Below are 21,847 nucleotides of genomic sequence, written 5' to 3'. Positions count from 1 at the left end.
GTTTCTTGTAGCAGGATTCCCTGTCGTAAGCATCCTTTTCCAATATCCCATGAGGCAGTTGGATTACGAAGGTCATTTGTCCAAAATACTAGCTCACTCATTCTCAGGTGCCAGGACCATGCAGGGAAGTTGTTGATTCCCTGCTAGACCCCCACCAGGATTCATGGGCACCTTTTCCCCCCCGACAAGACGTTTTCAAGCCGGGAGTCTTCCGCCTCCTTTCCCTCAGATTTTTTAAATTGCGGTAAAATATACATAACATAAACTTTGCTATCTGAACCATTTTTAAGTGACAGTTCAGTGATACTAAGTGCATTCACATTGTTGTGTAATCATCACCACCACTTATCTCCAGAACTCTTTTCATCTTGCAAAACTGAAACTGTCCCCATTAACTCCCCACCCCCCGCCCCCACCCCCTGCCAAACACCATTCTTTCTTTCCCTATGAATCTGACTCTTCTAGGGCCCTCATACAAGTGGAATCACACAGTATTTGTCCTGTGTTTGGCTTCTTCTGTTTAGCATAATGTCCTTAAGGTTCATCCATGTTGTAGCATGTGTCAGAATTTCTTTCCTTTTTAAGGCTGAATAATTTTCCATAATATGATCACACTACCCATTGTTTATCCATTCGCTTTGATGGACATTTGGGTTGTTTCCACTTTTTGGTTATTGTGAATAACGCTGCTATGAACATGGGTGAACAGATATCTGTTCAAGAGCCTACATTCAATTCTCTTGAATATATACCCAGAAGTGGAATTTCCTGAATCAATATGATAGTTCTTGCCAACACTTGTTACTTTCTGTTTCCTGTTATTATTGTTATTTTTTGATAGTAGTATCCTGATGGGTGTGAGGTGGTATCTCATCGGGGTGTTGATTTGTATTTCCCTAATAATTAGTGATGTCCAGCATCTTTTCATGTGTTTACTGGCTGTTTCTATATCTTCTTTACAGGAATGTCTATTCATGCCCTTTGCCCATTTTTTAAACAGGTTGTTTGTTTCCTTGTCGTTCAATTGTAAAAGGTATTTATATATTCTGGATATTAACCCCTTTTTAGACATATGATTTGCAAATATTTTCTCCCATTCCATAGATTGCCTTTCATTCTGTTGGTTGTTTCCTTTGATGCACAGAAGTTTTTAACTTTGATGTAGTCCAATGTATCTATTTGTTGTTTTGTTGCCTGTGCTTTTGGTATCATATCCAAGAAATTGTTGCCATATCCAGAGTCATGAAGTTTATCCCGTTTTCTTCTAAGAGTGTTATAGTTCTAGTCCTTATATTTAGCTCTTTGATCCATTTTGAGTTAATTTTTGTATATGGTATATGATGAGGGTCCAACTTCATTCTTTTGCATAAAGATACCCAGTTGTTCCAAGACCATTTGTTGAAATTCCTCAGCTCTTAAAGGAAGAAGTAACAAGGAACAGGGTGCCTAAAAGTGACTGGATGACTGTGAACAAGGTTTTTTCTCTCCCTGAGCCACTCACTTGCTCAAGGAACCTGCGTAAGTTACTCAGCTTTTACTCTTTCATCATTTTTTCATTCATTCATTTGCCATTCATTCATTTATATAGTATGCAATTCCCAAACTCAGAGCTCACAACCTATGTAGAATTTAGAGGGTCTGTGGAACTGGATGGGGGAAGAATATTCTTTATGTTCCCTAACCTCTACCTGAAATTTAGCATTATGGAAATTTAGCATTATGGAACCAACCGCAGGAAGATTGGTAGTAACTGTAACTTTTTCACCAAGAGAAATCCCTGATATTTTCATAACATGTTACTGTAGCAGCAGCTCTCTCCACGTATCCTTTACACTTGTCACTACTTACAAATTACAGTAATTATTAGATATGCCACTATATCTTATTATTTAATGCATCAATGAAGAAGCACGTATATTTTACAATATCACAATTGTGATTTTAAAAGATTTTGATAACTATATTTCAATTAAAAAGCTTTCCTTTGTAATCCTACCTATTTTGTTTCACGCATTGAAAAACATTATTCCGAGAAGGGCCCCACAGGCTTTCCCAGACGATCAAGGAAAAGGTTAAGAAGCCCTGCCCTATGTTGGTTTCTGGGGACACAGCCTCAGTAAGATCCCAGCTGCTGGGAGTGGGGGGGGCATACAGATGTGTAGAGACAACATAGTATTGTGATTTGTGTGCCAGAGGCACCAGCAGACTATGCAACTCCAAGTTGAGCAGCCATTTGTTGAAGGTCTCGGAGGAGTGACCAACCACTCATTAGCCTTGAGGAGTGGTCCTGCCCCGGTGACCTGTTTGCCCCTCTTTATGCAGGTAATGAGACTCAGAGGATGCAGCCCTGCCCCCTTGGCAGCAGAGCATCAGCTCCTCTTTCCCCTCTTCTGCTAACACCAGATATATTCAGCTGTAGGAGCGGATGCTCACTGCGCTCTGGTAGCTATGGAAATCCCAGGGTTTCCCTAGCAACGGCTCTGGTTCAGCCTTGTTGCTAGGGAACGCTGGGATTTCCTAGGCTGCTGCATGAGCAAGACTGCTCTAGCCCTTGGACAGAGGCATGAGCACAGTTGTGGGGCTGAGCCCCTGGGATGGATGGTCCCCTTTGGACTCTGATCTTTTCGGGGCACCCTGGCCCATAGACAAGTTGAAAGGGGGATAAGGAAGGAGTGCTGCGGAGTAAGCGAACTAATTAGAAAAGTACAAATGAGCCCAACAGATGCCAGGAAGTGGAAGACACTGGTTTTCGGGAAGCTCTTCAATCTCCAAGTCCAGCACTTGGCTGTTTGTACAAGATTATCATGTAACACACACCTGCTTGGTTTCCAGAGAAGGCTCAAGGTTAGAGCTAAGGCCAGCCTCACGGCTGTGCACCCCAGGCAGTCCCACAGGACCCCATGCTTAGACGGGCTCTCCATGCTTGACATAATAATGCCCTATTATCACCATCTTGAAATTCAATTTTTGCACACGAAGCGCTGGATTTTCATTTTGCATTGGGCTCTGCAAATTATGCAGCCAGTCCTAGTTATAACTCCCATTTTGGAAAGGAGAGAACTGACCCATAGGGAGCAGGTATAATTAGCCCAAGTTCACATGTCAGAAAGCCCACCTGAGGGGCCACTGTATTTGCCCTTAGCTGCTTTCAGCCACCAGCAGCTGGAGGACCTTGACCCGAACAGGCCTTCAACATGGGAAGGCATTCCTGGGATCCCCATGGCAGGAAGATAGGTATGGCCACAGTTATGGCCCCCTCGTTTGTTGTAAGGGTTGAACAAAGAACTGGAGAAAGGAAGGCTTCAGAGAACTCCAGGTCTAGTAGAGGAGAGTGCCAGCATTAAGGAGACATAATTGGCATGGGCGGAGGCAGCGGTGAGTCCATGGCAGGTGGTAGCAGCCCTGGTTCTGTTCATGTCTTAGAAAACCCTGAAGAGGATGTGTGCTTCCTACTGCCCTCGATCCTTTAGAAAATGGATGTTTCTCATCCCTTTGTCCCCTAGGTACTAATTCTATGGCAACAGGAAAAGCCCCATGCAATATTATACTCATATTTAGTGAGACTTCCTGATGCCCGAACCTGGGATGATATCTGTTCCGGGGTGAATTGTGTCCCACCTCCCGCAAAAATTCATATGTTGAAGTCCCAACTCCAGTACCTCAGGATGTGACTGTATTTGGAACTAGGGTATTTAAAGGGGTAATTAAAATTAAATGGGGTCCTTAGGGTAGGGCCTAACCCAGTATGACTGGTGTCCTTATAAGAAGAAAAGACTGGACATATGGACACAGACAGAAGTAAGACCACGTGAGGACACAGGGAGAAGACAGCCATTTGCAAGCCAAGGAGAGAGGCCTCAGGAGAAACCAGCCCTGTTGACACCTTGATCTCAGATTTCCTAGCCTATAGAACTGGGAGACAATCCATTTCTATTGTTTAAGCTCCTCCAGTCTGTGGTACTTTGTAATGGCAGCCCCAGAAGACTAATACAATAACTTTCACTGTTCCCACTTCTGTGGGATAGACTATGGCTGTCTCACAGAGGAGGTACCTGACACTCTGAGGGGTTAAGTATCACGCTTAGGGACACACAAGCTACCACAAAGCCATGCCAGGACACAGACTTAGGTTAATTTGACCCCCAAGCCTGTGTTTCCTACTCAGCCAGCCTGGGTGTGTTGCACCCCAGCTCACTCAACTCAGAACAACCAGAGCCCTTTCCTGGGCATATCTGTACCTCTGCTGTCCTGTGGACTCAGGGATTTCTGGCACAGCTCTCCTGCCCCCAGGCCCATGACCAGCACATTTCTGTCCGGTATTCTAGTTTCTCAAAGTTTCCTGGTGGTTGGCACCTATGCCCCAGGCTGAGATCATTGCTCCGGCTGGATCCTCTGAGGCCATATTGACATTTACTGACTTAACGACCAAACGAAAGAATGGATATGAAAGGATTTCGAAAAGTGTCACAAAGCAAAGTGGCAGCTGCATGGGGTCTCTAAACCCTCAGCACTAGGGGGACACCTTATTTTCGGGTTAAAGTGGCTACACCGGGAAATCCCAGATTTTGCTGCTTTCATGCAGGGGAGCAATTCAGCGTTGTTTCTCTTTGACTCCCTACTTTCATCCCTGAGGCAGCCAAGTATCTCCCTAAGCAAATCTATCTAGCTGGAGAAAACCATGTCACGCCCCTGGAAAGCAAAAGCAACTGCAGGTAGTTCAAGGGAGTTTGCTTCTTTTTACCTTTTTTTAAAAATAAAGCTAACAGAGCTTTTTCAAGGTTTAACGCACACACCATAAATTCCACAGATCGTAAGTATAAAGCTTGATGAGAAATTTCACAAATCTACACTCCCATATGATCATCCAGGTCAAAACGGTTGCGGTGGTTTTAAATAGAAACGCCCACCTCTCTGCTAGAAGGTTTCCATGAGCAGTGTGCTAACTCTGGCCAGGTATTGAGTCTAAGGATGGAGAGTTGAGGCACAAGGTCAGTGGAGAAGATGACCTTGGTAACTCAGCAGGACTGGCTGGGGCACACAGGGAGGTGGACAGATCTAGCCAGGGCTAGACTCAAAGGATTCCCCAAGAGCATGTGACGGGTAAGCTGGGTATCATAGGATAAGAGTGAGTCTTCCAGCGGGGAGATGAGCAATAAAGAGACATTGTAGATATAAGGATGTGCAAAGGCTTAGGGGTATCAGACAGCTTAGGAGAAAAAGTTCAGAGTAAATACAGCATAGGATGGTTCACAGGGTACAAGTTGGGGTCAGAAACAAGATACGATTATAGAGAAATGAAACTGAGCGTCTTGTCCGACTTAGAAGCTGTTTCTGAGATCAGAACACTCAGTGCCTGCCTGATGGTCATGTCAGGCTTTATTGTTGTGGTCAAAGGCTGCTGCACAATACATGGGACAAAGCTCAGAGATGGCTTGATTCTCATAGCAACATCTAGAACAAATGTGAATCTCTGCCTGAAAAGTGACATTGCGGAGCAAGTTACATAAATGGAATTTTTGTCTAATAGATCCCAGCACAAATTGATCCAGGTCTCTACAACCAGCTGAGCACTGATGTTTAAAACAGTCAGAATCCAAGAGATGTTTTGAGTTATGAAACCTAAATGTATATTTCACTTCATTATTCCAACATGTCATTTTCTTCCTCTTTGAACATTTGTTTTGTCACCAGAATGGAGCTTTTTGAGCTACCTTAAATCCTTTCTGAAAAAAAGAAAAGTATAAACGCAGATGACCACACACGTACATGCATCAGAAACCGTCCCTCATTCCACACCATCCCAGAAATAAACAATACTGCTATATGCACTTAAGTCTGTTTTAAGACCATTTCTTCTGTTCCAATACTTGTTTATTTGCTCCTGGCCCTATACCATGCCATTTTTATTTACTGTGCTTCTTTCTCTTTTAAACATTCAAACATTCTCAAGTCTCTCCCATTAAAGAAAAAAGAAAAACAAAAACCACTTCTCCCCATATCACTTCAGCAGACCACTACCTACTATCCTTCTCTTCTTATCCTTTTACAGTCAAATTTCTCATATATTCTACATATATTCCTCTACTTCCTCACCCACATTTCACCCCCAAGCCACCACAATCTGATTTCCACAGAAATTTCTCTTGCTAAGGTCTGTCTCTTGACACACTTTCCCCTTCCTTCGTGACATTCCATTCCCCTGGGTCTCCTGCAGTCACTTTCCTTATTTTCACACTCTTTTTGCTTTAAGTCTTCTCTTGTTCCCATTTCTTCCACACTGAAGCGCCTGGGACTTCGGTCCTGGGTGGCCTTCTCTTAGCACACCCACTACACAGTTGTCCTAGGAGTGCTCTCTATATCAGAGACATAGACGATGCTACATGTTCATCAAACACCGTTTCCTTTTCCTCCTTTACTTGCAGCTAGACCACATGTTCCAGAATCTCTTGTGATTCAGTGTAGTCATGTGACTGAGCTCTGACCAGTGCAATGTAGGAAAAAGAGACAACGACACTTGCAGGTCTGGCCACTCAAACCTCGCTCGTGGTCCTCCAATATCTCTCTCCTCACTCCTCTGCCAGCCAGGTGTAAAGAAGCCAGTGGAGATCTTGGAGGGCTTAGGGGCCTCTGGAGGTACCAGGCAGAAGGAAACTGGGTCTCTAATAGTCTGTGTGGAGCAGAGCCCAACCCCTACTCCAACCCACCCCCTCCCAATGACTTTGAACTATAACGTGATTGGAAAATAATCCTTTATTGAGTCAGCTCACTGAGATACAGAGATTGTTTGATACAGCAGTTAGCCCGCCCCAACTAATGACACACTATCTCTATGCTAATGACAACCAAATATATGGACTCCAAGCCTATACATATCGTGCATTAAATAATTGACAATGGTGATCAAAAATGATAAGCTAGAGAATTTTTTTAAGTAGATTATTAGCAAGTCACAGAAATTCATTATTGCATTTCAATAAATATTTATTGAATGCCCACTGTGCGCCAGACACTGTGCTAGGCTCTAGGATTGCAATGACGAGCAAAGATAGATCCAGTTCTCACTCTCACAAAGCGTAGCATGAGCTGGATGACAGCACATCCTCACATTTCCTTATTATATTCCAGCTGAAACTTCCTCAGCACTTGCTGCTTCACACAAACACACCATCCATAAAACCGAAGCTGCCCCTCTATAGTCCTTAGAAGCCACAATTTTCCTCTTTGTAAAAGGGCACAACTGGATCTAATAGTACAACACCCTTTCTCTGAAGAATTTTTCTGGGTTTTTTATTGTGGTAAAACATACATAGTGTTTATATATTAAATATATTTACAGTGTTACATAAACATCACCACTATCTACACTCAACACTTTGTCATCATCCCCAGCAAAAGCTCTGCACCTGTTAGTAAATAACCGCTTACCTTCGCCCCTCCCCCCAGCCCCTGGTAACTTCCACTCTCTGTCTCTATGTATTTGCCTATTCTAGGTACGTCATACAAGTGGAATCATACAATACTTGTCCTTCTGTGTCTGGCTTTTTTCACTAAGCATAATGTTTTCAGAGTCCATTCATGTTAGAGCATATATTAAAATTTAATTCCTTTTCATAGCTGAAGAATGTTTCATTATACGTTTCATGTGGTATACGTTTCATGTACGTATACCACATCAGACACTTGAGTTTCCACCTACTCTGAATAATATTGCTATGAACATGGGTATACAAATATCTTTTCAAGTCCCTACTTTCAATTCTTTGGTGATATACCTAAGGGTGGAATTGTTGGGTCATATGGTAGTTTAACAGTTATTCTTCTGAGACACTGTCAAATTGTTTCCCAAAGTGGCTGCATCATTTTACATTCCCACCAGGAATGTAACAGGGTTCCAGTGTCTCCACGTCCTTGCCAACCCTTGTTATTTTCTGCCGTTGTTGTTTTTTAATTACAGCCATCCTACTATGTGTGGAGTGTTATTTAATAATTCTTAAAAATATAAGAGCATACATGAATAGACTCTCGTTTTAAGAAATTCAAACCCAGAACAGAATAAAAAGAGGAAATCCATGTCACTGTAGCTCCTTCCAAGAGCCTTCCTCTCTCCAGAGAAAGCCACTGTTAAAAGTTTGGTGTCCATCCTTTCAGACCTTGTTTTGTGCATTTACATTCTCACATAGGTACGAATGCAAAACCACACAGAATGTATATGCATACATTAGGCCAGTAATGTCAGTTTCCATCCTTCTTTCTGTTAGAGAAGTTCCATCTCTGATACCTTGCCCTTAGTTTATCCCATTGGTTATAATGCCGTCTGCGATTTCCAGGAAGAGTTAGCTGGGTTGGGTAATTTTGTCACGAGCAGCAGAGCTTTGGTGTCCATCTCATGCAGAATGCATTTCCTAGGATGTCACAAGCCTGTTCTCCTATCACATATACCAACACAGTATGAACTCCTTCTATCCTATATACCAACAGCGATGTTCCTTTTTCTCTCTGAAATTACCTTCCTTTGTCTGGAAAAAAGGAATTAAAAAGATTTTCTCTCTTTTGAAGAAAACAGCTGTCCAGCAGTTCCAAACAAGAAACAGGCCGTGTTTGATGGGAGAGCGCCCTCTGCTGGCCTTATTAGTTGGGCTTCTCCAGAGAAACAGAACGAATAGGAGATGAAAAGGGTGGGGGGAGATTGATTTATGACAAGGAATTGGCTCACAGGATTGTGGAGCCTGACAAGTTTCATGATCTTCAGGGTGAGTCAGCAAGCCGGGGACCCAGGCGAGTGGACGGTGTAATTCCAGTCTGAAGGCTTGGCAGGCTCAAAACCCAGAAAGAGCCCACGTTTCAGTTCAAGTTCAAAGGCAGAAAAAAGCCAGGTCCCAGTTTGAAGGAGGGCAATTTGCTTTTCTCAGTTTACAGATTTAAATGTTAGTCTCATCCCAAACACCCCCTCACAGAAACACCCAGGATAATAGTGGACACCCTATAGCCCAGTTGACACATAAAATCAACCATCACACTGGTCACGTGAGCCTCTTTGGGGGCCTAAACCCATAGCGGGAAGCCGTGATGCCCTTAAGTAATTGCCCTGATGGGTGTTGTAGGCAAACAAAATTCTAAGGAAGAAATTAGTTATAGAGGGGCGGCCGGTTAGCTCAGTTGGTTCGAGCGTGGTGCTCTTAACAAGGTTGCCAGTTCGATCCCCACATGGGCCAGTGAGCTGCACCCTCCACAATTAGATGGAAACAACAACTTGACTTGGAGCTGATGGGTCCTGGCAAAACGCACTTAAAATAAATTTTAAAAAGTTAAAAATAAATAAATTAGTAATAGAAATCATAAGCCAAGCCAGAGGGAACGAGAATAGGATAAACCATCTAATTTTCACTTGAAAATATTTAAGCTCATTGACACAAGGAGTACATTGCCTACTTAGAGAGTAGCACTAAGAGCATGAACTTCATGGAGTCAGAAGCTCTGTGCGTGAGCCTCAGCTTCCGTGCTTACCCGCCCTGAGGCTCAGCTGCTTCATCTGTAAAGTGGGCTCATAATAACCCCCACCCAACACTGATAAGGCAAGGATCAAGTCCTTTCTCAACCATAAAGAGTTTGGAGAATCCTGGGACTGGGAATTACAGGCTACTGTTCCTAGAATGATGTGGGGACAGAGCCCCAAAAAGCAGTTTCCAGGCTCTCGGCCTCACAGAGAAAGGTGCTGGCTCAGGTAGTAAATGGCCATCGACTGCGATCAAATGGCCATCAGCTGTGGCTAGTTGGCCGTCAGCTGTAACCAGGGAGCCATTGGCCACGAATATAACTGCCGTGGCTAGGCTAGCAAAAAAGGGGGGAGCTAGCAAGAAGATGGTGGCTGAGTCTGCAAGCGGCACAGTGAGGGTTGAGAATTGTGTTGCTCCTGGTTCCTGTGTCTCCAACCCAGCTGCCAGTGACAGTATAGTGGTCTGACTCCCCTACCTATGGCTCCGTGGGTGTTCCTTTTTGGCCTCACCATATCCTGCGTTCTTGTGTGGGGAGCGGGACTGGAGACCCTGCCTGACACCCCTGCATGACACTTGGCGTAGTCGGCAGGATCCCCTGCACTACAAATGATCTATTATACCTGGCCAGCAAGAGAGAAGTGGCTGTGGATGAGGAAAGGACCAGAACTTGGGGAAAAATAATCATGACATTTTAAAGTTCATAATAATAATAGACTCGAACTATAACATGGACTCTTATCTGGGTCTTGAGCCTGCCAGCCCTCGGCCATGAACTTAGACTAGAGGACCTGAGAAGGAAGACTCGGGGAGGAAAGAGGCAGAAAGCAAAATAGCACACAACACAATTTGTAGTCCCACTGCTCAAGACTCTAGAAGGGAAGATGGCTGCTGAAAAATGGGGATTCTAAAAAGGGGAAATCTTCCTCTATCACTTTCAATTTCAGATCAAAATTTCTCCAGACATTTCCCAATCTCAAATAATCCAAATGCGATGTAAAAAAAAAAAAAAAAAAAGTCTGCCATGTGGCTATGCAGAGAGATCTCTAAAAGAGCTCATATGTGAAAAGATATATGCTTCTACCCTTGCTCCCACAGGGAATTCTTAACATTCTCAACACAGCTGCCAGCACGAGAACTCCAGTACAAGGCATGTTACTTTCCTGCTCAGATCCCAGTGATGATATCCCATCACCCACAGAGCACAACCCTTATTTATGGGGTTTATGAATATGAAGCCTTACTTTACCCCTGCCTCCTTCTGCAACCTGCCATTTTTCACTTTGTTCATTTGGCCCCAGTCACATGGGCTGCCTTATTGTTCATCACTCATGGCAAGCCCATTGCTGCCTCAGGGCCTTTGCACTTGCTGTTCCCTCTGCCTGGGTACTCTTTCCCCAGACCCCCACACAGCTCTGGGTCTTTGCTTGATTGCCATCTCCACAGAGAGGCCTTTCCTGACTACTCTGTCTAAAGTAGTACCCCCTCCATCTTTTTCTATATCCTTATCCTGCTTTATTTTCTTCAGATGTTTTTCTCTCTCTGTCTCCTTCACGAGAATGTAAATCCCATGAGGCCAGGGACTGTATTTCTTCATTTCAGGGCTTGGGTCAGAACAGGTGCTCATTAAGTGTTTGCTGAATGAATGAATGAATGAATGAATAAACAGTGAAAAATATAGGAGGAGAAAACAGATCTAATGATGGATTTAAGAAAAAGCAGTGTCGTAGATCCCAAAGAGTACTTTCGGGGAGGCTAAAGCTGAAAATGGCTTGAGGCTTTCAAAAAAAACCTGCTAAAGACAAGGAAGTAAAAGGCCTTTCAGTGGGTATAAGGAGGGAAAAGAGCAACTTCTTAGAAGGCAATAAATCTTCTTCAGTGGCATTTTCCTTCCCGAGGATTGATTTTCAAGCTAAAAAGGCTGGAGGGGAGGGAGGAGAGATGGCAGGAAATCCAGGCCAATGATGATATTGCTGGATCCTGGAAGCTCCAAGGAGGGAATGATTGCAGGAGGCCTGGCCAGGGACAGTGACAGCTTCATAGCGCTCCCCAGGCCCCAAGCAATGGGTAAGTGGCAGTTTCAGGCCCTCGGGCATGGCAGGCAGGACCAGGCGAACAGGAAGACCTCAGCGAGTGCCTATGAGGACAGAAGGTGTCAAAAGCAGTTCCCCCCCCCCACACACACACACACACTGGATGATACAAAGCTATGTGTTTGCATCATTCTCTCCACGTTCCAAATGGCAATGTCCAATTCCAGGGCAGTGGGTCTGAATCTGTTTTGGCTCATGGACTCTTTGAACAAATCTGATGAAAATTGCCTGCCTGCCTATACGTACAAATTGTGCGTGTTGTTTCAGGAGATTTAAGAACCACCTCAGGGTAATTTATGGACCCCAGAAATGCAAGTGACCCAGGTGAGGAATCTCCATTCTACTGGTATACCCCTGAATTGTACCACTGGGATAACTGATGGAACCCCTGAACTTTATAGTTGAGGATTGCAGCCAAATTCTGAATTTATTCATTCAACAAATATTTATTGAATGCCTACCATGCGCCAGGTTCTGATCTAAGCTCTTCAGATACCCTGTTTCCCTGAAAATGAGACCTAGCCAGACAATCAGCTCTAACGTGTCTTTTGGAGCAAAAATTAATATAAGACCCGGTCTTATTTTACTATAAGACCGGGTCTTATATTATAGTAAAATAAAACCAGGTCTTATATTAATTTTTGCTCCAAAAGACACACTAGAGCTGCTTGTCTGGCTAGGTCTTATTTTCAGGGAAACATGGTATATTCGCTTATTTAAACCTCACAGCTACTCTTGACGTGAGTTCTATTAATAAGCCCCCTTTGACAGATGAAACCAATGAGGTAATTTGCCAGAGGTTATGTAAAGGAACTTCACTACTCCAGCTCCAGAGACATTTCACAGCTACTCATGCCCCTCATAAGGCTGGTGTCAGTTCTTTCAGACAGCCAGGTGCATCCTTAAAGTATTTCTTTCCAACTGTGTAGTGCCGTTAGAAACAACAAAGGCCCCTCCACCATTCGAGTCTCTGTCACCTACCTCTACTCACTCATCATTCCCATGCTTTTCTGACTCAGTTTGTAGTCATCAGCATATCTGTTGTATCTCTTTGTATGAGGGATTGCATAAATATTTCCACACACACACACATCATGTGGGGACAGAGCCAGGAGTGCAGTTTCCAGGCTCTCGGCCTCACGTGGAAAGGTGCTGGCTCAGGTAGTAAATGGCCATCAACAGTGATTGGATGGCCATCAGCTGTGGCTAGTTGGCCGTCAGCTGTAACCAGTGAGCCATTGGCCACTAGTATAACTGCCGTGGCTACGCTAGCAGCGGATGGGGGCTAGCAAGAAGATGGTGGCTGAGCTAGCCAGCACGAATTGCAGTTAGCAGAGTGGATGGCAGTTAGCAAGTGAGGTTGGTTGGTGGAGAGAAGTAGACAGCTGGTTGCAGATCATGTGGCTCCTGCTTCCTGTGTCTCCAACCGAGCCACCAGTGAGAATATAGTGGTATGACTCCCCTACCTATGGCTCCATGGGTGTTCCTTTTTGGCCTCACCATGTCCTGCGTTCTTATGTGGGGAGCGGGACCAGACACCCTGCATGACACCCTGCAGGACACACCATCTCCCGAGGAGAAGGCCTCACATCCAGGTACAAGCTTTCAGGTGGTGATACCACACACCCCCATGTGCTCATGGATGTCTCAGGACAGGCCACATCCAGTGTCCACCGAGGGAGGAGTTCCACAGCGGAGATTCCAAGGCCGGGCTTTGTTTTCTCAACATCACCATGTGCACTTCTGGTCAGGACACTTGGGGGAACAAAGGAAATTTTACAGGAAGAGAGTATCCCGTCTGGTGACTTAAACTATAGAAATGCATTGTCTCCTTATTCTGGAGGCTGGAAATCCAAAATCAAGGTGTCAGCAGGACAGGTTCCTTCTGAGGCTATGAGGGAGAATCTGTTCCAGGCCTCTCTCCTTGGCGTGCAGATGGCCATCTTCTCCCTGCGTCCTCACGCTGTCTTCCCTCAATGCATGTCTCTGTGTCCGAATTGCCCCTTTTTCTAAGGACACCAGTGATATTGGATCAAGACCTACTCTAATGACCTCATTATAACTTGGTAAGGATCCTGTCCTCAAAAACAGTCACATTCTGAAGTTCTGGGGATTAGGACTCCCACATATCTTTTAAGGGAACACAATTCAAAGCATAACAAGAGATAATGGTCAGAGGAAAAGGAGCCACAGAATGCTAGACTTTTCTAATGAGCTAATAAATCCTTGCTAGAAGATCAACAAGGTTGGCAAATGAGTAAGCCTGCTTTTGTAAACAGAGCGTTCTACGAGGCACGAAGCACAGCTATGAAGAAATCAAAGGCACATCTGCGCTCTTCCCTTGAGAAATGTTCAGTGTAGTTGGGGAGTCTCAGTAAGGCCATGTAGCAGGTAAACAACTTTCCCTGCACACACTCAGAAATGCAAATATGTCATTTATTCTCTTTTAATTAGACCTAATGGAGCATCCAACCAGACAAACTATAGTTCCATCAGTGTCCACACTTGGTGGGTTTTCTGAGGACTCCACAGCCCCTTCAGGAATCTCTCCACTGTGATAGTCTCTCCCTTACACTCCAAGGCTGGTTGGAGCCACAGCCATCTTAAGGCACCAAGGAGCTCCAGTTCGGTGTCTTGGAGGCTCTCTGTCCTGGCACTCCACCTAGTGGCAAGAGACATATCTGCAAGGCTGCTGTTTCAGAATTTCAGCTGGGAAGCAGCCTACAAGCCCTGTCTACTCTCAAACCAAAGTTTTTCTACAAGAAGAGAGCTCTGAGAGGGAGTTTCATAAGAAGAGAAGAATGCAGATTTGGGAAAAAGAGAGGGGTAATATTTCATTAGGAACAATAGCAGAGGCATAAGTACAGGTATAGAAATGAACTCTATACCACGGATAACACTTAGGCACTAAGGACAGAACAGTCCACGTTAAGGCAAAAAACAGGCTAATGGACAGTGATCATCGGTGGCCAGGAGGGGTGGATTGGCTCTACATGAGGCTGTGGCGGGAGCACACTCATTTCATGCCCACAAAGTGTCTTGCGGCATTAAGCTAAGCACCTGACGTTTGTTAGCTCTTTTGACCTCACAGCACCCCTGTTTTCTAGATGAGAAAACTGAGGCTCAAGACAGTTAAGTCATGTCCCCCAAAACACGGCTGCTGAGTAGAAGAGTTGGGATTTGAACCAGGTATGAGTGAGTCTGAAGGCCAGGCTCCTTCCTTGGCAAGATAGTGCCATGAGGAAATTGTACCACAGATCACCTTGGGAAAAGACAGGACAGAGAAAGCAGCTAAGAGGACATCACAAATATCCAAATTTGATTTCAGATGGTGGGTTCAGAAATGAAAAAGGAAGGGGTGGATCAGAGTGACTACTGTAGGGAAAGCTGGATGACACCCTAGACGTCCAGGGCAAACAGGAGAAAGGAAATGGAAAGGATGAGCCTCTAAACTTAGCAACCAGAAAGAAAAAGGTGGTTAAGGGGAGGCTCAGGAGAGAAGACAGGGTCAGTGGGGAGGAAAACTAGAAAAGACGTAACTTGTTTTCCAGACACATCAAATTCTGGTAGTGATGTTTTTTGAAATGGGCCCAGAATCCCTGTGAGAATTTTAGACACTGATTGCTTTTAGACACAGACTGATTGCTTTTGCTGCAATGGAAGATGCACACTATTCCAGCAACTTCAAGAATATAGGACGTTGAGCTGAGCATGTCATGAGACATGGAGTGGAAGAGGTTGCCACTTGCTGTGAGACACTTATCACAATGGCCCTGGGGGGCTCCAAAAGGGGTAGTTCCTGGACTGTGGGAGAACTTGAACTTGGTGAGGGAGTGCCACTGGAGAGCAAGCAGTTCTAGTCAAACAGAAGACGGACTAAGTGTGTAGTGGGATGACCAGTGGCTGTTTTCTATGGAGCTGTGACTTGTAATCACTAACTAGTAAAGAGTTGTTTGGAGTGTATTATTCCCTTTGAGTGTGCTGCCCCAAGTCCTAGCATTTGAAAATTTGACAAAAACAAGAATTTAAAATCTGATTGACAGTGAAAGGACCTCAATAGCGCCCCCTAGGACAGTCAATGTGCATTCCCGCCCTTCAATATCCAGTCAATAGTCTGGTCCAGCAGTTCTTCCATGTCTAAAAGGGGACAAGAATTGAGCTACTTCCGTTCTTTAAACAGCTTCCTTAGAATTGACTTATTTCAAGCCTGATTATCGCTACCAATGAATCCAGCTGTTCCTAGTAGTTGAAACACTTTGGAGCAAAGAAAAGACTAATCCACCAGAGAGTTCTTTCAAGGACTTCCCTGAGTTACTGGGGAGGACCACAGGCCCAACAGCAACTGCCTTCTTCTCCCTCCGCATCCCTCCCACCTTCTCTCCCCTAAAGCTGCATTCCCTCCATCTCCCGGCATCTCTGCGCATCCTCATAGGAACTGAAGATGCCAGCTCCCTCTCCATCTCCACCCCTTCATCCCCTACAACTCTGTGCACCAGCTTTATAGAAAGGCACTTCCACTCCCTCTCCATCTACATCCCTGCCACCTCCCTATGACTCTCTCTGGTCCATCTTACATCAACTAACTTCGGCTCCCTCTTTTTCCCAATACCCAACCCAACACGGAATCTGCCCCCCCTCTCTCCACCCCTCTCACACCTCTGTCTTTCTCTGCCCCACCTGCAGGAACTGACCTCTGCTCCCATCCCCATGGATTCCACCTTCATATCTCTGGCCAAGTCCCACATGCAAGTACCTCTCCTCCCCCTTTCTCTCCCCGCCCCCCCAACTCCCACGGAGCTCTCTGGTTCATCCTTACATAAACTGATGTCGGTGCTCTGTGTCAGATCCCACACCCACTCCCCACTCCTCTCTGGTCCAGCCCGATATGCACTGACCTCTGTGCCCTTTCCCTCCCCATTATCCCTGATCCCCCTACACTCTCTGCTGGGGCTGAACATGGAGTAACACCTGCTCCGTCCTGCTCCCCATCACCCCCCAGCCCCTACAGCTCTGGTTCATCTGCACATGAACTAACCTTTGCCCCCTTTTCCTCCCCCTCCTTCTAATCACTTTCCTGCCCACGTGAACTGACCTTAGTCCCTCTACTTCTCAGTCCCACCTCAGTCCCCAATATCTTGCTGGTCCATCCCTAATTGAACTGATCTCTGCTACCTGCCCCCCACCCCACTCTACTCCCCCGACATCTCTCTGGCACAACCACAGGGCTGTCCCGTTCCCTCTCCCTGCCCATTCCCCTCCACCTCTGTAGACCATCCTGAGCTAACCTACCCTTCCTTTCCCTCCCTCCCCAACCACGCCCCCTACATCTCCCTGACCTAGCCCCACAGGAACTAACGTGTTCTACTTCTCTGTCCTCCCATCTCCCCTACATCTCTTGGTCCAGCCCCACGTGAGCTTCCCTCTCTCCCCATCACCCTTTGCTCACTCTCCCACCCTCTGCATCATGTGCACCTGCACTGACCTCTCCTACCATTCCGTCCCCATCCCTCCTATCCCCTCCATCGTTCTGGTCCAGCCCCACAGGAACTGACCACTCAGCCCAACCTGACACCAAGATTCTGAGACACCATCCAGCAAGGACACTGAGCAGAGTTTGGCTGAATTCAACCTACTGTCATCATAACCTTGCTTTCCTTGATCTGTCCAAGCATAAATTACCAATAACTCTTTTTTGGTCTTATACTTTGCCAAAACTATTTTTAGGGCATCCTTTAGGCTTACGTGAAATGAAATTCTACTAGTTTTACACACCAACGGGTTCCCAAGGCAAGAACCAATTCATGCCAATAGCAAAGGGTTATTTCCTTTTCTGCCCACAGGCTGAAAAGGAGTTGGGAGTAAGGAGTTTGGGACTTACCAGACTGCCTTCAACACAATGGTTTAGAAGAGCTACTCATAGTCAAGTTTAAAGAACTCATCCTTGGAGAACAAAAACTCAAAATAAGAAAGGCTTTATTTTTAAGACAAAACAAATAGCACACACACACACACACACACACACACACACACACTTCCAAATGCAAGTGAGAGAGTTCACTGGAGTTTTGTAAAAGAGAAAGCGGCACTCAGGTGTCAGTTAAAACCGGAACCATTGAAAAGATGCTGGCTGCCTGGTGACACAGGTAAAACACGTGCTTGTCTCAGAAGTCCTTCTGTGGTGGCATAAACATGGGAATGTGTGACAAGAGTGAACAGATACAAGGCAGAACGGCGGGTGGGCAAAAGTATTAAGACCCTTTTCTCCACTGTAATGTGCTCGCGCTCTGCTTTGGGGAATTAAAGCGACCAGCAGGCCACCTCACAAAGAACTTCACTGTCAAAGAACACTTTCCAAAATCGAAAAGAGATTTGAGGTTGTTACTAAGGTTACACAGGGAGGTCGGTGGGGAAAGAAAACAATTTTTATTCTCGAAAACCAGGTTTCACACAATGGCAGGCACGAAATCTAGTTATGTGTGCTTGCAATAGAAAAGGAGAGAACAATCTTAATAAAGGCTGGTCTTTTTCATGATGCGCAGAAACTCTTGTTCATTGACTTCTCCGTCTCCATCTCGATCCGCTTCGTCAATCATTTCCTGCGTGACAATAAGGACTCAGGTCAGATCAATTCAAAATGAAACGAAAACATGACTAAGCAACAGGCTCTTATCATGCTACATGAATAGACAACTGTAGTCCATCCCATGCAAATGTGCTGCTTTTGGTAATAGCGTGGTTCCTGAAAGTGATCTGAAGTCCAAGTCATAGTTTGTCACGCATATCACCTAGAACGGAGCCCAAAGGTCATCTTCACTAGGGGGATTCCTAAAACCTAAACTTATAAGTAAAACTGTCCATGTGTGCATTTCTCTGGGAGCAGGGTCCATAAGGAGTGTCACACCATCAGAAGAGAAATTAAATGGTCAGCACAAAGACAAGAAAACACTAGTTCTCCTTCAAGGTGGCACTCACATCCAAGAGAGTATAACTCAGAAAAGTCACCCAGGGCTCCGAGAAGGGATTCTGCATTCCAGTCAGACACACTACAAACCTGCAGCTCCTCGTCAGTGAGGTTCTCGCCCAACTCCTTGGCTACACGTTTTAGATTTTTGAAGGATATCGTCCCAGTTTCATCATCATCGAAGAGCTTGAAAGCTTTCAGGATTTCTTCTTTGGTATCTTTCTCAGACTTAACAAGTAGAACATAAAACATATGAGTAGGGAAACACCGCAGTGACTAGTCCTGTAGCCCCACAGCGCCTAGCCTCTCTGCCTTGCCCCTACATCATTACGTGGTCATGGTGGTGGTCTTTATGACAGAGGTCCTAGGTCACAGGAGATCAAACATCATTCTTTCTGTACAAACCAAAGAGAAACTGGATTCGTTTTTAAAATACAGAAGAAGGTGGAGTTCACATCGGGGAGAATATACTCCTTAAGCTGATGGAAGAGGGATCCTCTTGGTGGAGGGGTCAAGAAGCAAAGAGAAGGCTGTTTTACTTGTGATGAGATCATATAGCGTTACTGGGATCCCAAGTCCTCCAACAGAGGAAGAGAGGAAAATCGCTAAAAGCTCAAACTCCCAATATTCCTGAAAGGTAGCTAAAGATAGAGAGAACCCCTAATAAGAGCAATTCGGGAACACCCTTGAATGTGGGACAGCTTTACTAGGTAGTGACAGAATGTTAAGCTTTCTGATCTCTTAAGTTAGTCCATGAAGAAAAATATAGGTATAATTAGATGATTTCAAAGCAACAGAGTTATTAGAGTAGGAACCGATCTGTGCCCTGTGAAACACACCTGAGACACTGATGGAGTTACTACTCAGTATCTGTCTCGACAGACCAGTGGAGCACAGGTGAGCCACACTGAGGAAGAGCCAGGAGGCCAAAGAAAGAGCAATGGCCCAATGGAAACATACTTCCTGGGTGGGATGACAGGGCAGTGAGGTGGGCTGCTGGGGTGACATCTTATAGTCTGTCTTGACCCTTTGGACCCTTTAAAAGAGGGACACCGGAGACACTAGAGAATGGGTAAACTTAACCTTGGAAGTGCTGAAAGATCAAATCCCCAGCGCAGCCTAAAAGCATGGTTGCTGAAGTTACACATCCTCAAGCTAAGGCTGCCCAGAATAACAAATGGGAAAGAAAAGAATTTCAAACTTTAAAATATAGGAACTTTGTCTTATCAAAATGCGAGACACTGTAATGCTGTTGGCGTGTATAGGTTTTACTGCTTGTGGTTATCACATTGACAATTCAGTTGGGGAAAGACAATAGCAAAAATGTGACAGCAGTATACGTTCACTACTTTACAGAGGGTAAAATTACTTTTCCTGTGATTTTGTGGCCCTCAAGAAAGCCAAGCAGAACCAAAAACATCTTAATTCTCAGTCACAAATACTATCTTTTATCAGCTGAACTCTCTAGTTTGTATTAACTTTCCTTCAATGAAGACATTTTCATATCGAGATTCAAATTTGTCCATTATGGGTGGGAAATATGCTGATTTTCTTAGCTAACTTACCATTTTCTGAGTCATCACAGTCAGAAACTTACTAAAGTTCATTTTTCCTGTCCCTTCCTTATCAATTTCACTTATCATTTTCTTGATCTCCTCTTTCTTGGGTTCGAAGCCCAGGGCCCTCATTGCCACCTACAATGAAAAGAGGATCATCTCAATATGCTCATCGAAACCGAGCAGGAGCAAAAATGAATGTTGAGAGCATTAAGCCAGCACCTGACACAATCACATGAAAATAATTGGGAAACACTGGAGCATTAAGCAAATTGATATTTGCACTCATTTTACTTAATAACACTTGGGGTAAGTAAAGACAGGAAAACAGAGCACAGCACATTCTCCCCTTGTTACTTTTTGCAGGGAGAAGAGGGCAGAAGGGGTAGAGCAGTGACAGGGAAAAAAGCCAAAGAGGCAGAGGAAAGGCAAGGCAGCGAGTAGGATTGCACAGGGCTTGCCTTAAGTTCCTTAATATCTATAGTCCCAGTTCCGTCAGCATCGAAGAGATCAAAAGCTTCCCGGATTTCCTGTGTCTGCTCTTCAGTAAGCTCTGGCTTAGGACTCATCCTTTTTCGCTGGGTAGTTGATGCCATGTTTGCCTTCTTAAAGTTCGAGGCCTTTAGACATTTTACAAACACATAAGCACCATATTATGTACCACAGTCCATATTTTGCATAAAATCGTTAGAGACAACCATATCTGTTTTAAAAATAGTTTATACCAACCAATCCTGAAGCTTTGCTTAACTGGAGAGATAGTAGGGTTTACTGGGCAAAACAAAGAATCTTTCCATGTAGCTCTATCCCTTTCCTCTTCTTTATATTGTTTCTAGAAACAAGGACATCCCTTATTGAAATCATCCGTAAAGAGAGCTAGCTAGCCAAGGAGCGGAGTATGAATAACTGGACAGATAATAAACTCTCCCTGAATTTGGGGATCCTAATTCTAGAAATGTCCTTACAATGCCCACTCGCGGTACTCCGCTTCCCTCTAAGTATTCTGACTTTGTGACTACTTCTAGATTTAGCCAAATATTACTAAGTTATTAAGATGCATATTCTGTCAATATCGAATAATAAAATTCAATCCACTTGGCTCATCTGTGCTTTCCCCAAAAAGCTCAATGCGTCTCCCAAATGGCCCGATACTTAAAATTTAAAATGCAAGTTAACAATCCAACGTCGTAAACCTCCCCCCCCCCCGCCCCCGGCATTGTGCGGAAACTTTGGTCGCACAAGGCGGCCAGGAGACCACGGTCTGAGAGGGGTCAGACCCTGCGGGGAACCTGAGTCTTCTTCACCCAGGAACCGGTAACCGAGGGGGCAGGGAAGGCCAGGGGAGCCCGAAGGGCGGGTGGGGGCCGGCTGTGGGTGCAGGGGAGGCAGTGGCGAATCACAGGCCCAGCAGGGTGGCTGGCATCTCTTCCCAGCCCTTCCGGGAAACACATCATAGAAGCAGGGGCGCACCAAAGCCGAGAACGGTGCAGGAGAGGTGGCGGGGTCAGAAGGGCTCGGCCTCTGGGCAAGGGGCGCGACAGGGCAGCTGGCACTCACCATCGCCGACAGACTGCTCCGCCCGTTGTTACGGCAACAGACGTACACACAGCCTGGGCGCAATTCCCACCGACCCGCGCGCACTGACCCGCTCGCTGCCGCCGCTCACCATTGGCGCAGGGCTGGAGGGGGTGGGAGTACACCGACAAAGGCCCGGATCAGGGCGGGGAGCGCGCTCAGGCAGCCGAG

General features: G+C 45.3%; 1 protein-coding gene across 2 annotated transcripts; it reads right to left on the bottom strand.

The window, feature by feature from the left end:
* Positions 1–17,991: 17,991 nt before the first annotated feature.
* On the bottom strand, positions 17,992–21,798 carry CETN2 (centrin 2). Of its 2 annotated transcripts, none has more exons than XM_033106717.1 (5): positions 21,659–21,798; positions 20,563–20,721; positions 20,111–20,239; positions 18,636–18,773; positions 17,992–18,180 (listed from the first exon to the last, which is right to left on the bottom strand). In XM_033106717.1, exons 1-5 carry the CDS (start codon positions 21,659–21,661, stop codon positions 18,091–18,093), a joined length of 519 nt encoding a protein of 172 aa, XP_032962608.1. In that variant the 5' UTR covers positions 21,662–21,798; the 3' UTR covers positions 17,992–18,090. The 2 variants fall into 2 exon arrangements, with proteins under 2 accessions (XP_032962608.1, XP_032962667.1); XM_033106776.1 differs by lacking the exon at positions 21,659–21,798 and adding an exon at positions 20,831–20,928.
* Between the last annotated feature and the right edge of the window lie 49 nt (positions 21,799–21,847).

The sequence above is a fragment of the Rhinolophus ferrumequinum genome, chromosome X (genome assembly GCF_004115265.2).
Source record: "Rhinolophus ferrumequinum isolate MPI-CBG mRhiFer1 chromosome X, mRhiFer1_v1.p, whole genome shotgun sequence".
Taxonomy (NCBI): domain Eukaryota; kingdom Metazoa; phylum Chordata; class Mammalia; order Chiroptera; family Rhinolophidae; genus Rhinolophus; species Rhinolophus ferrumequinum.
Note: the sequence above shows the minus strand (reverse complement) of the source record. Positions and strands in the feature narration are given on the sequence as shown.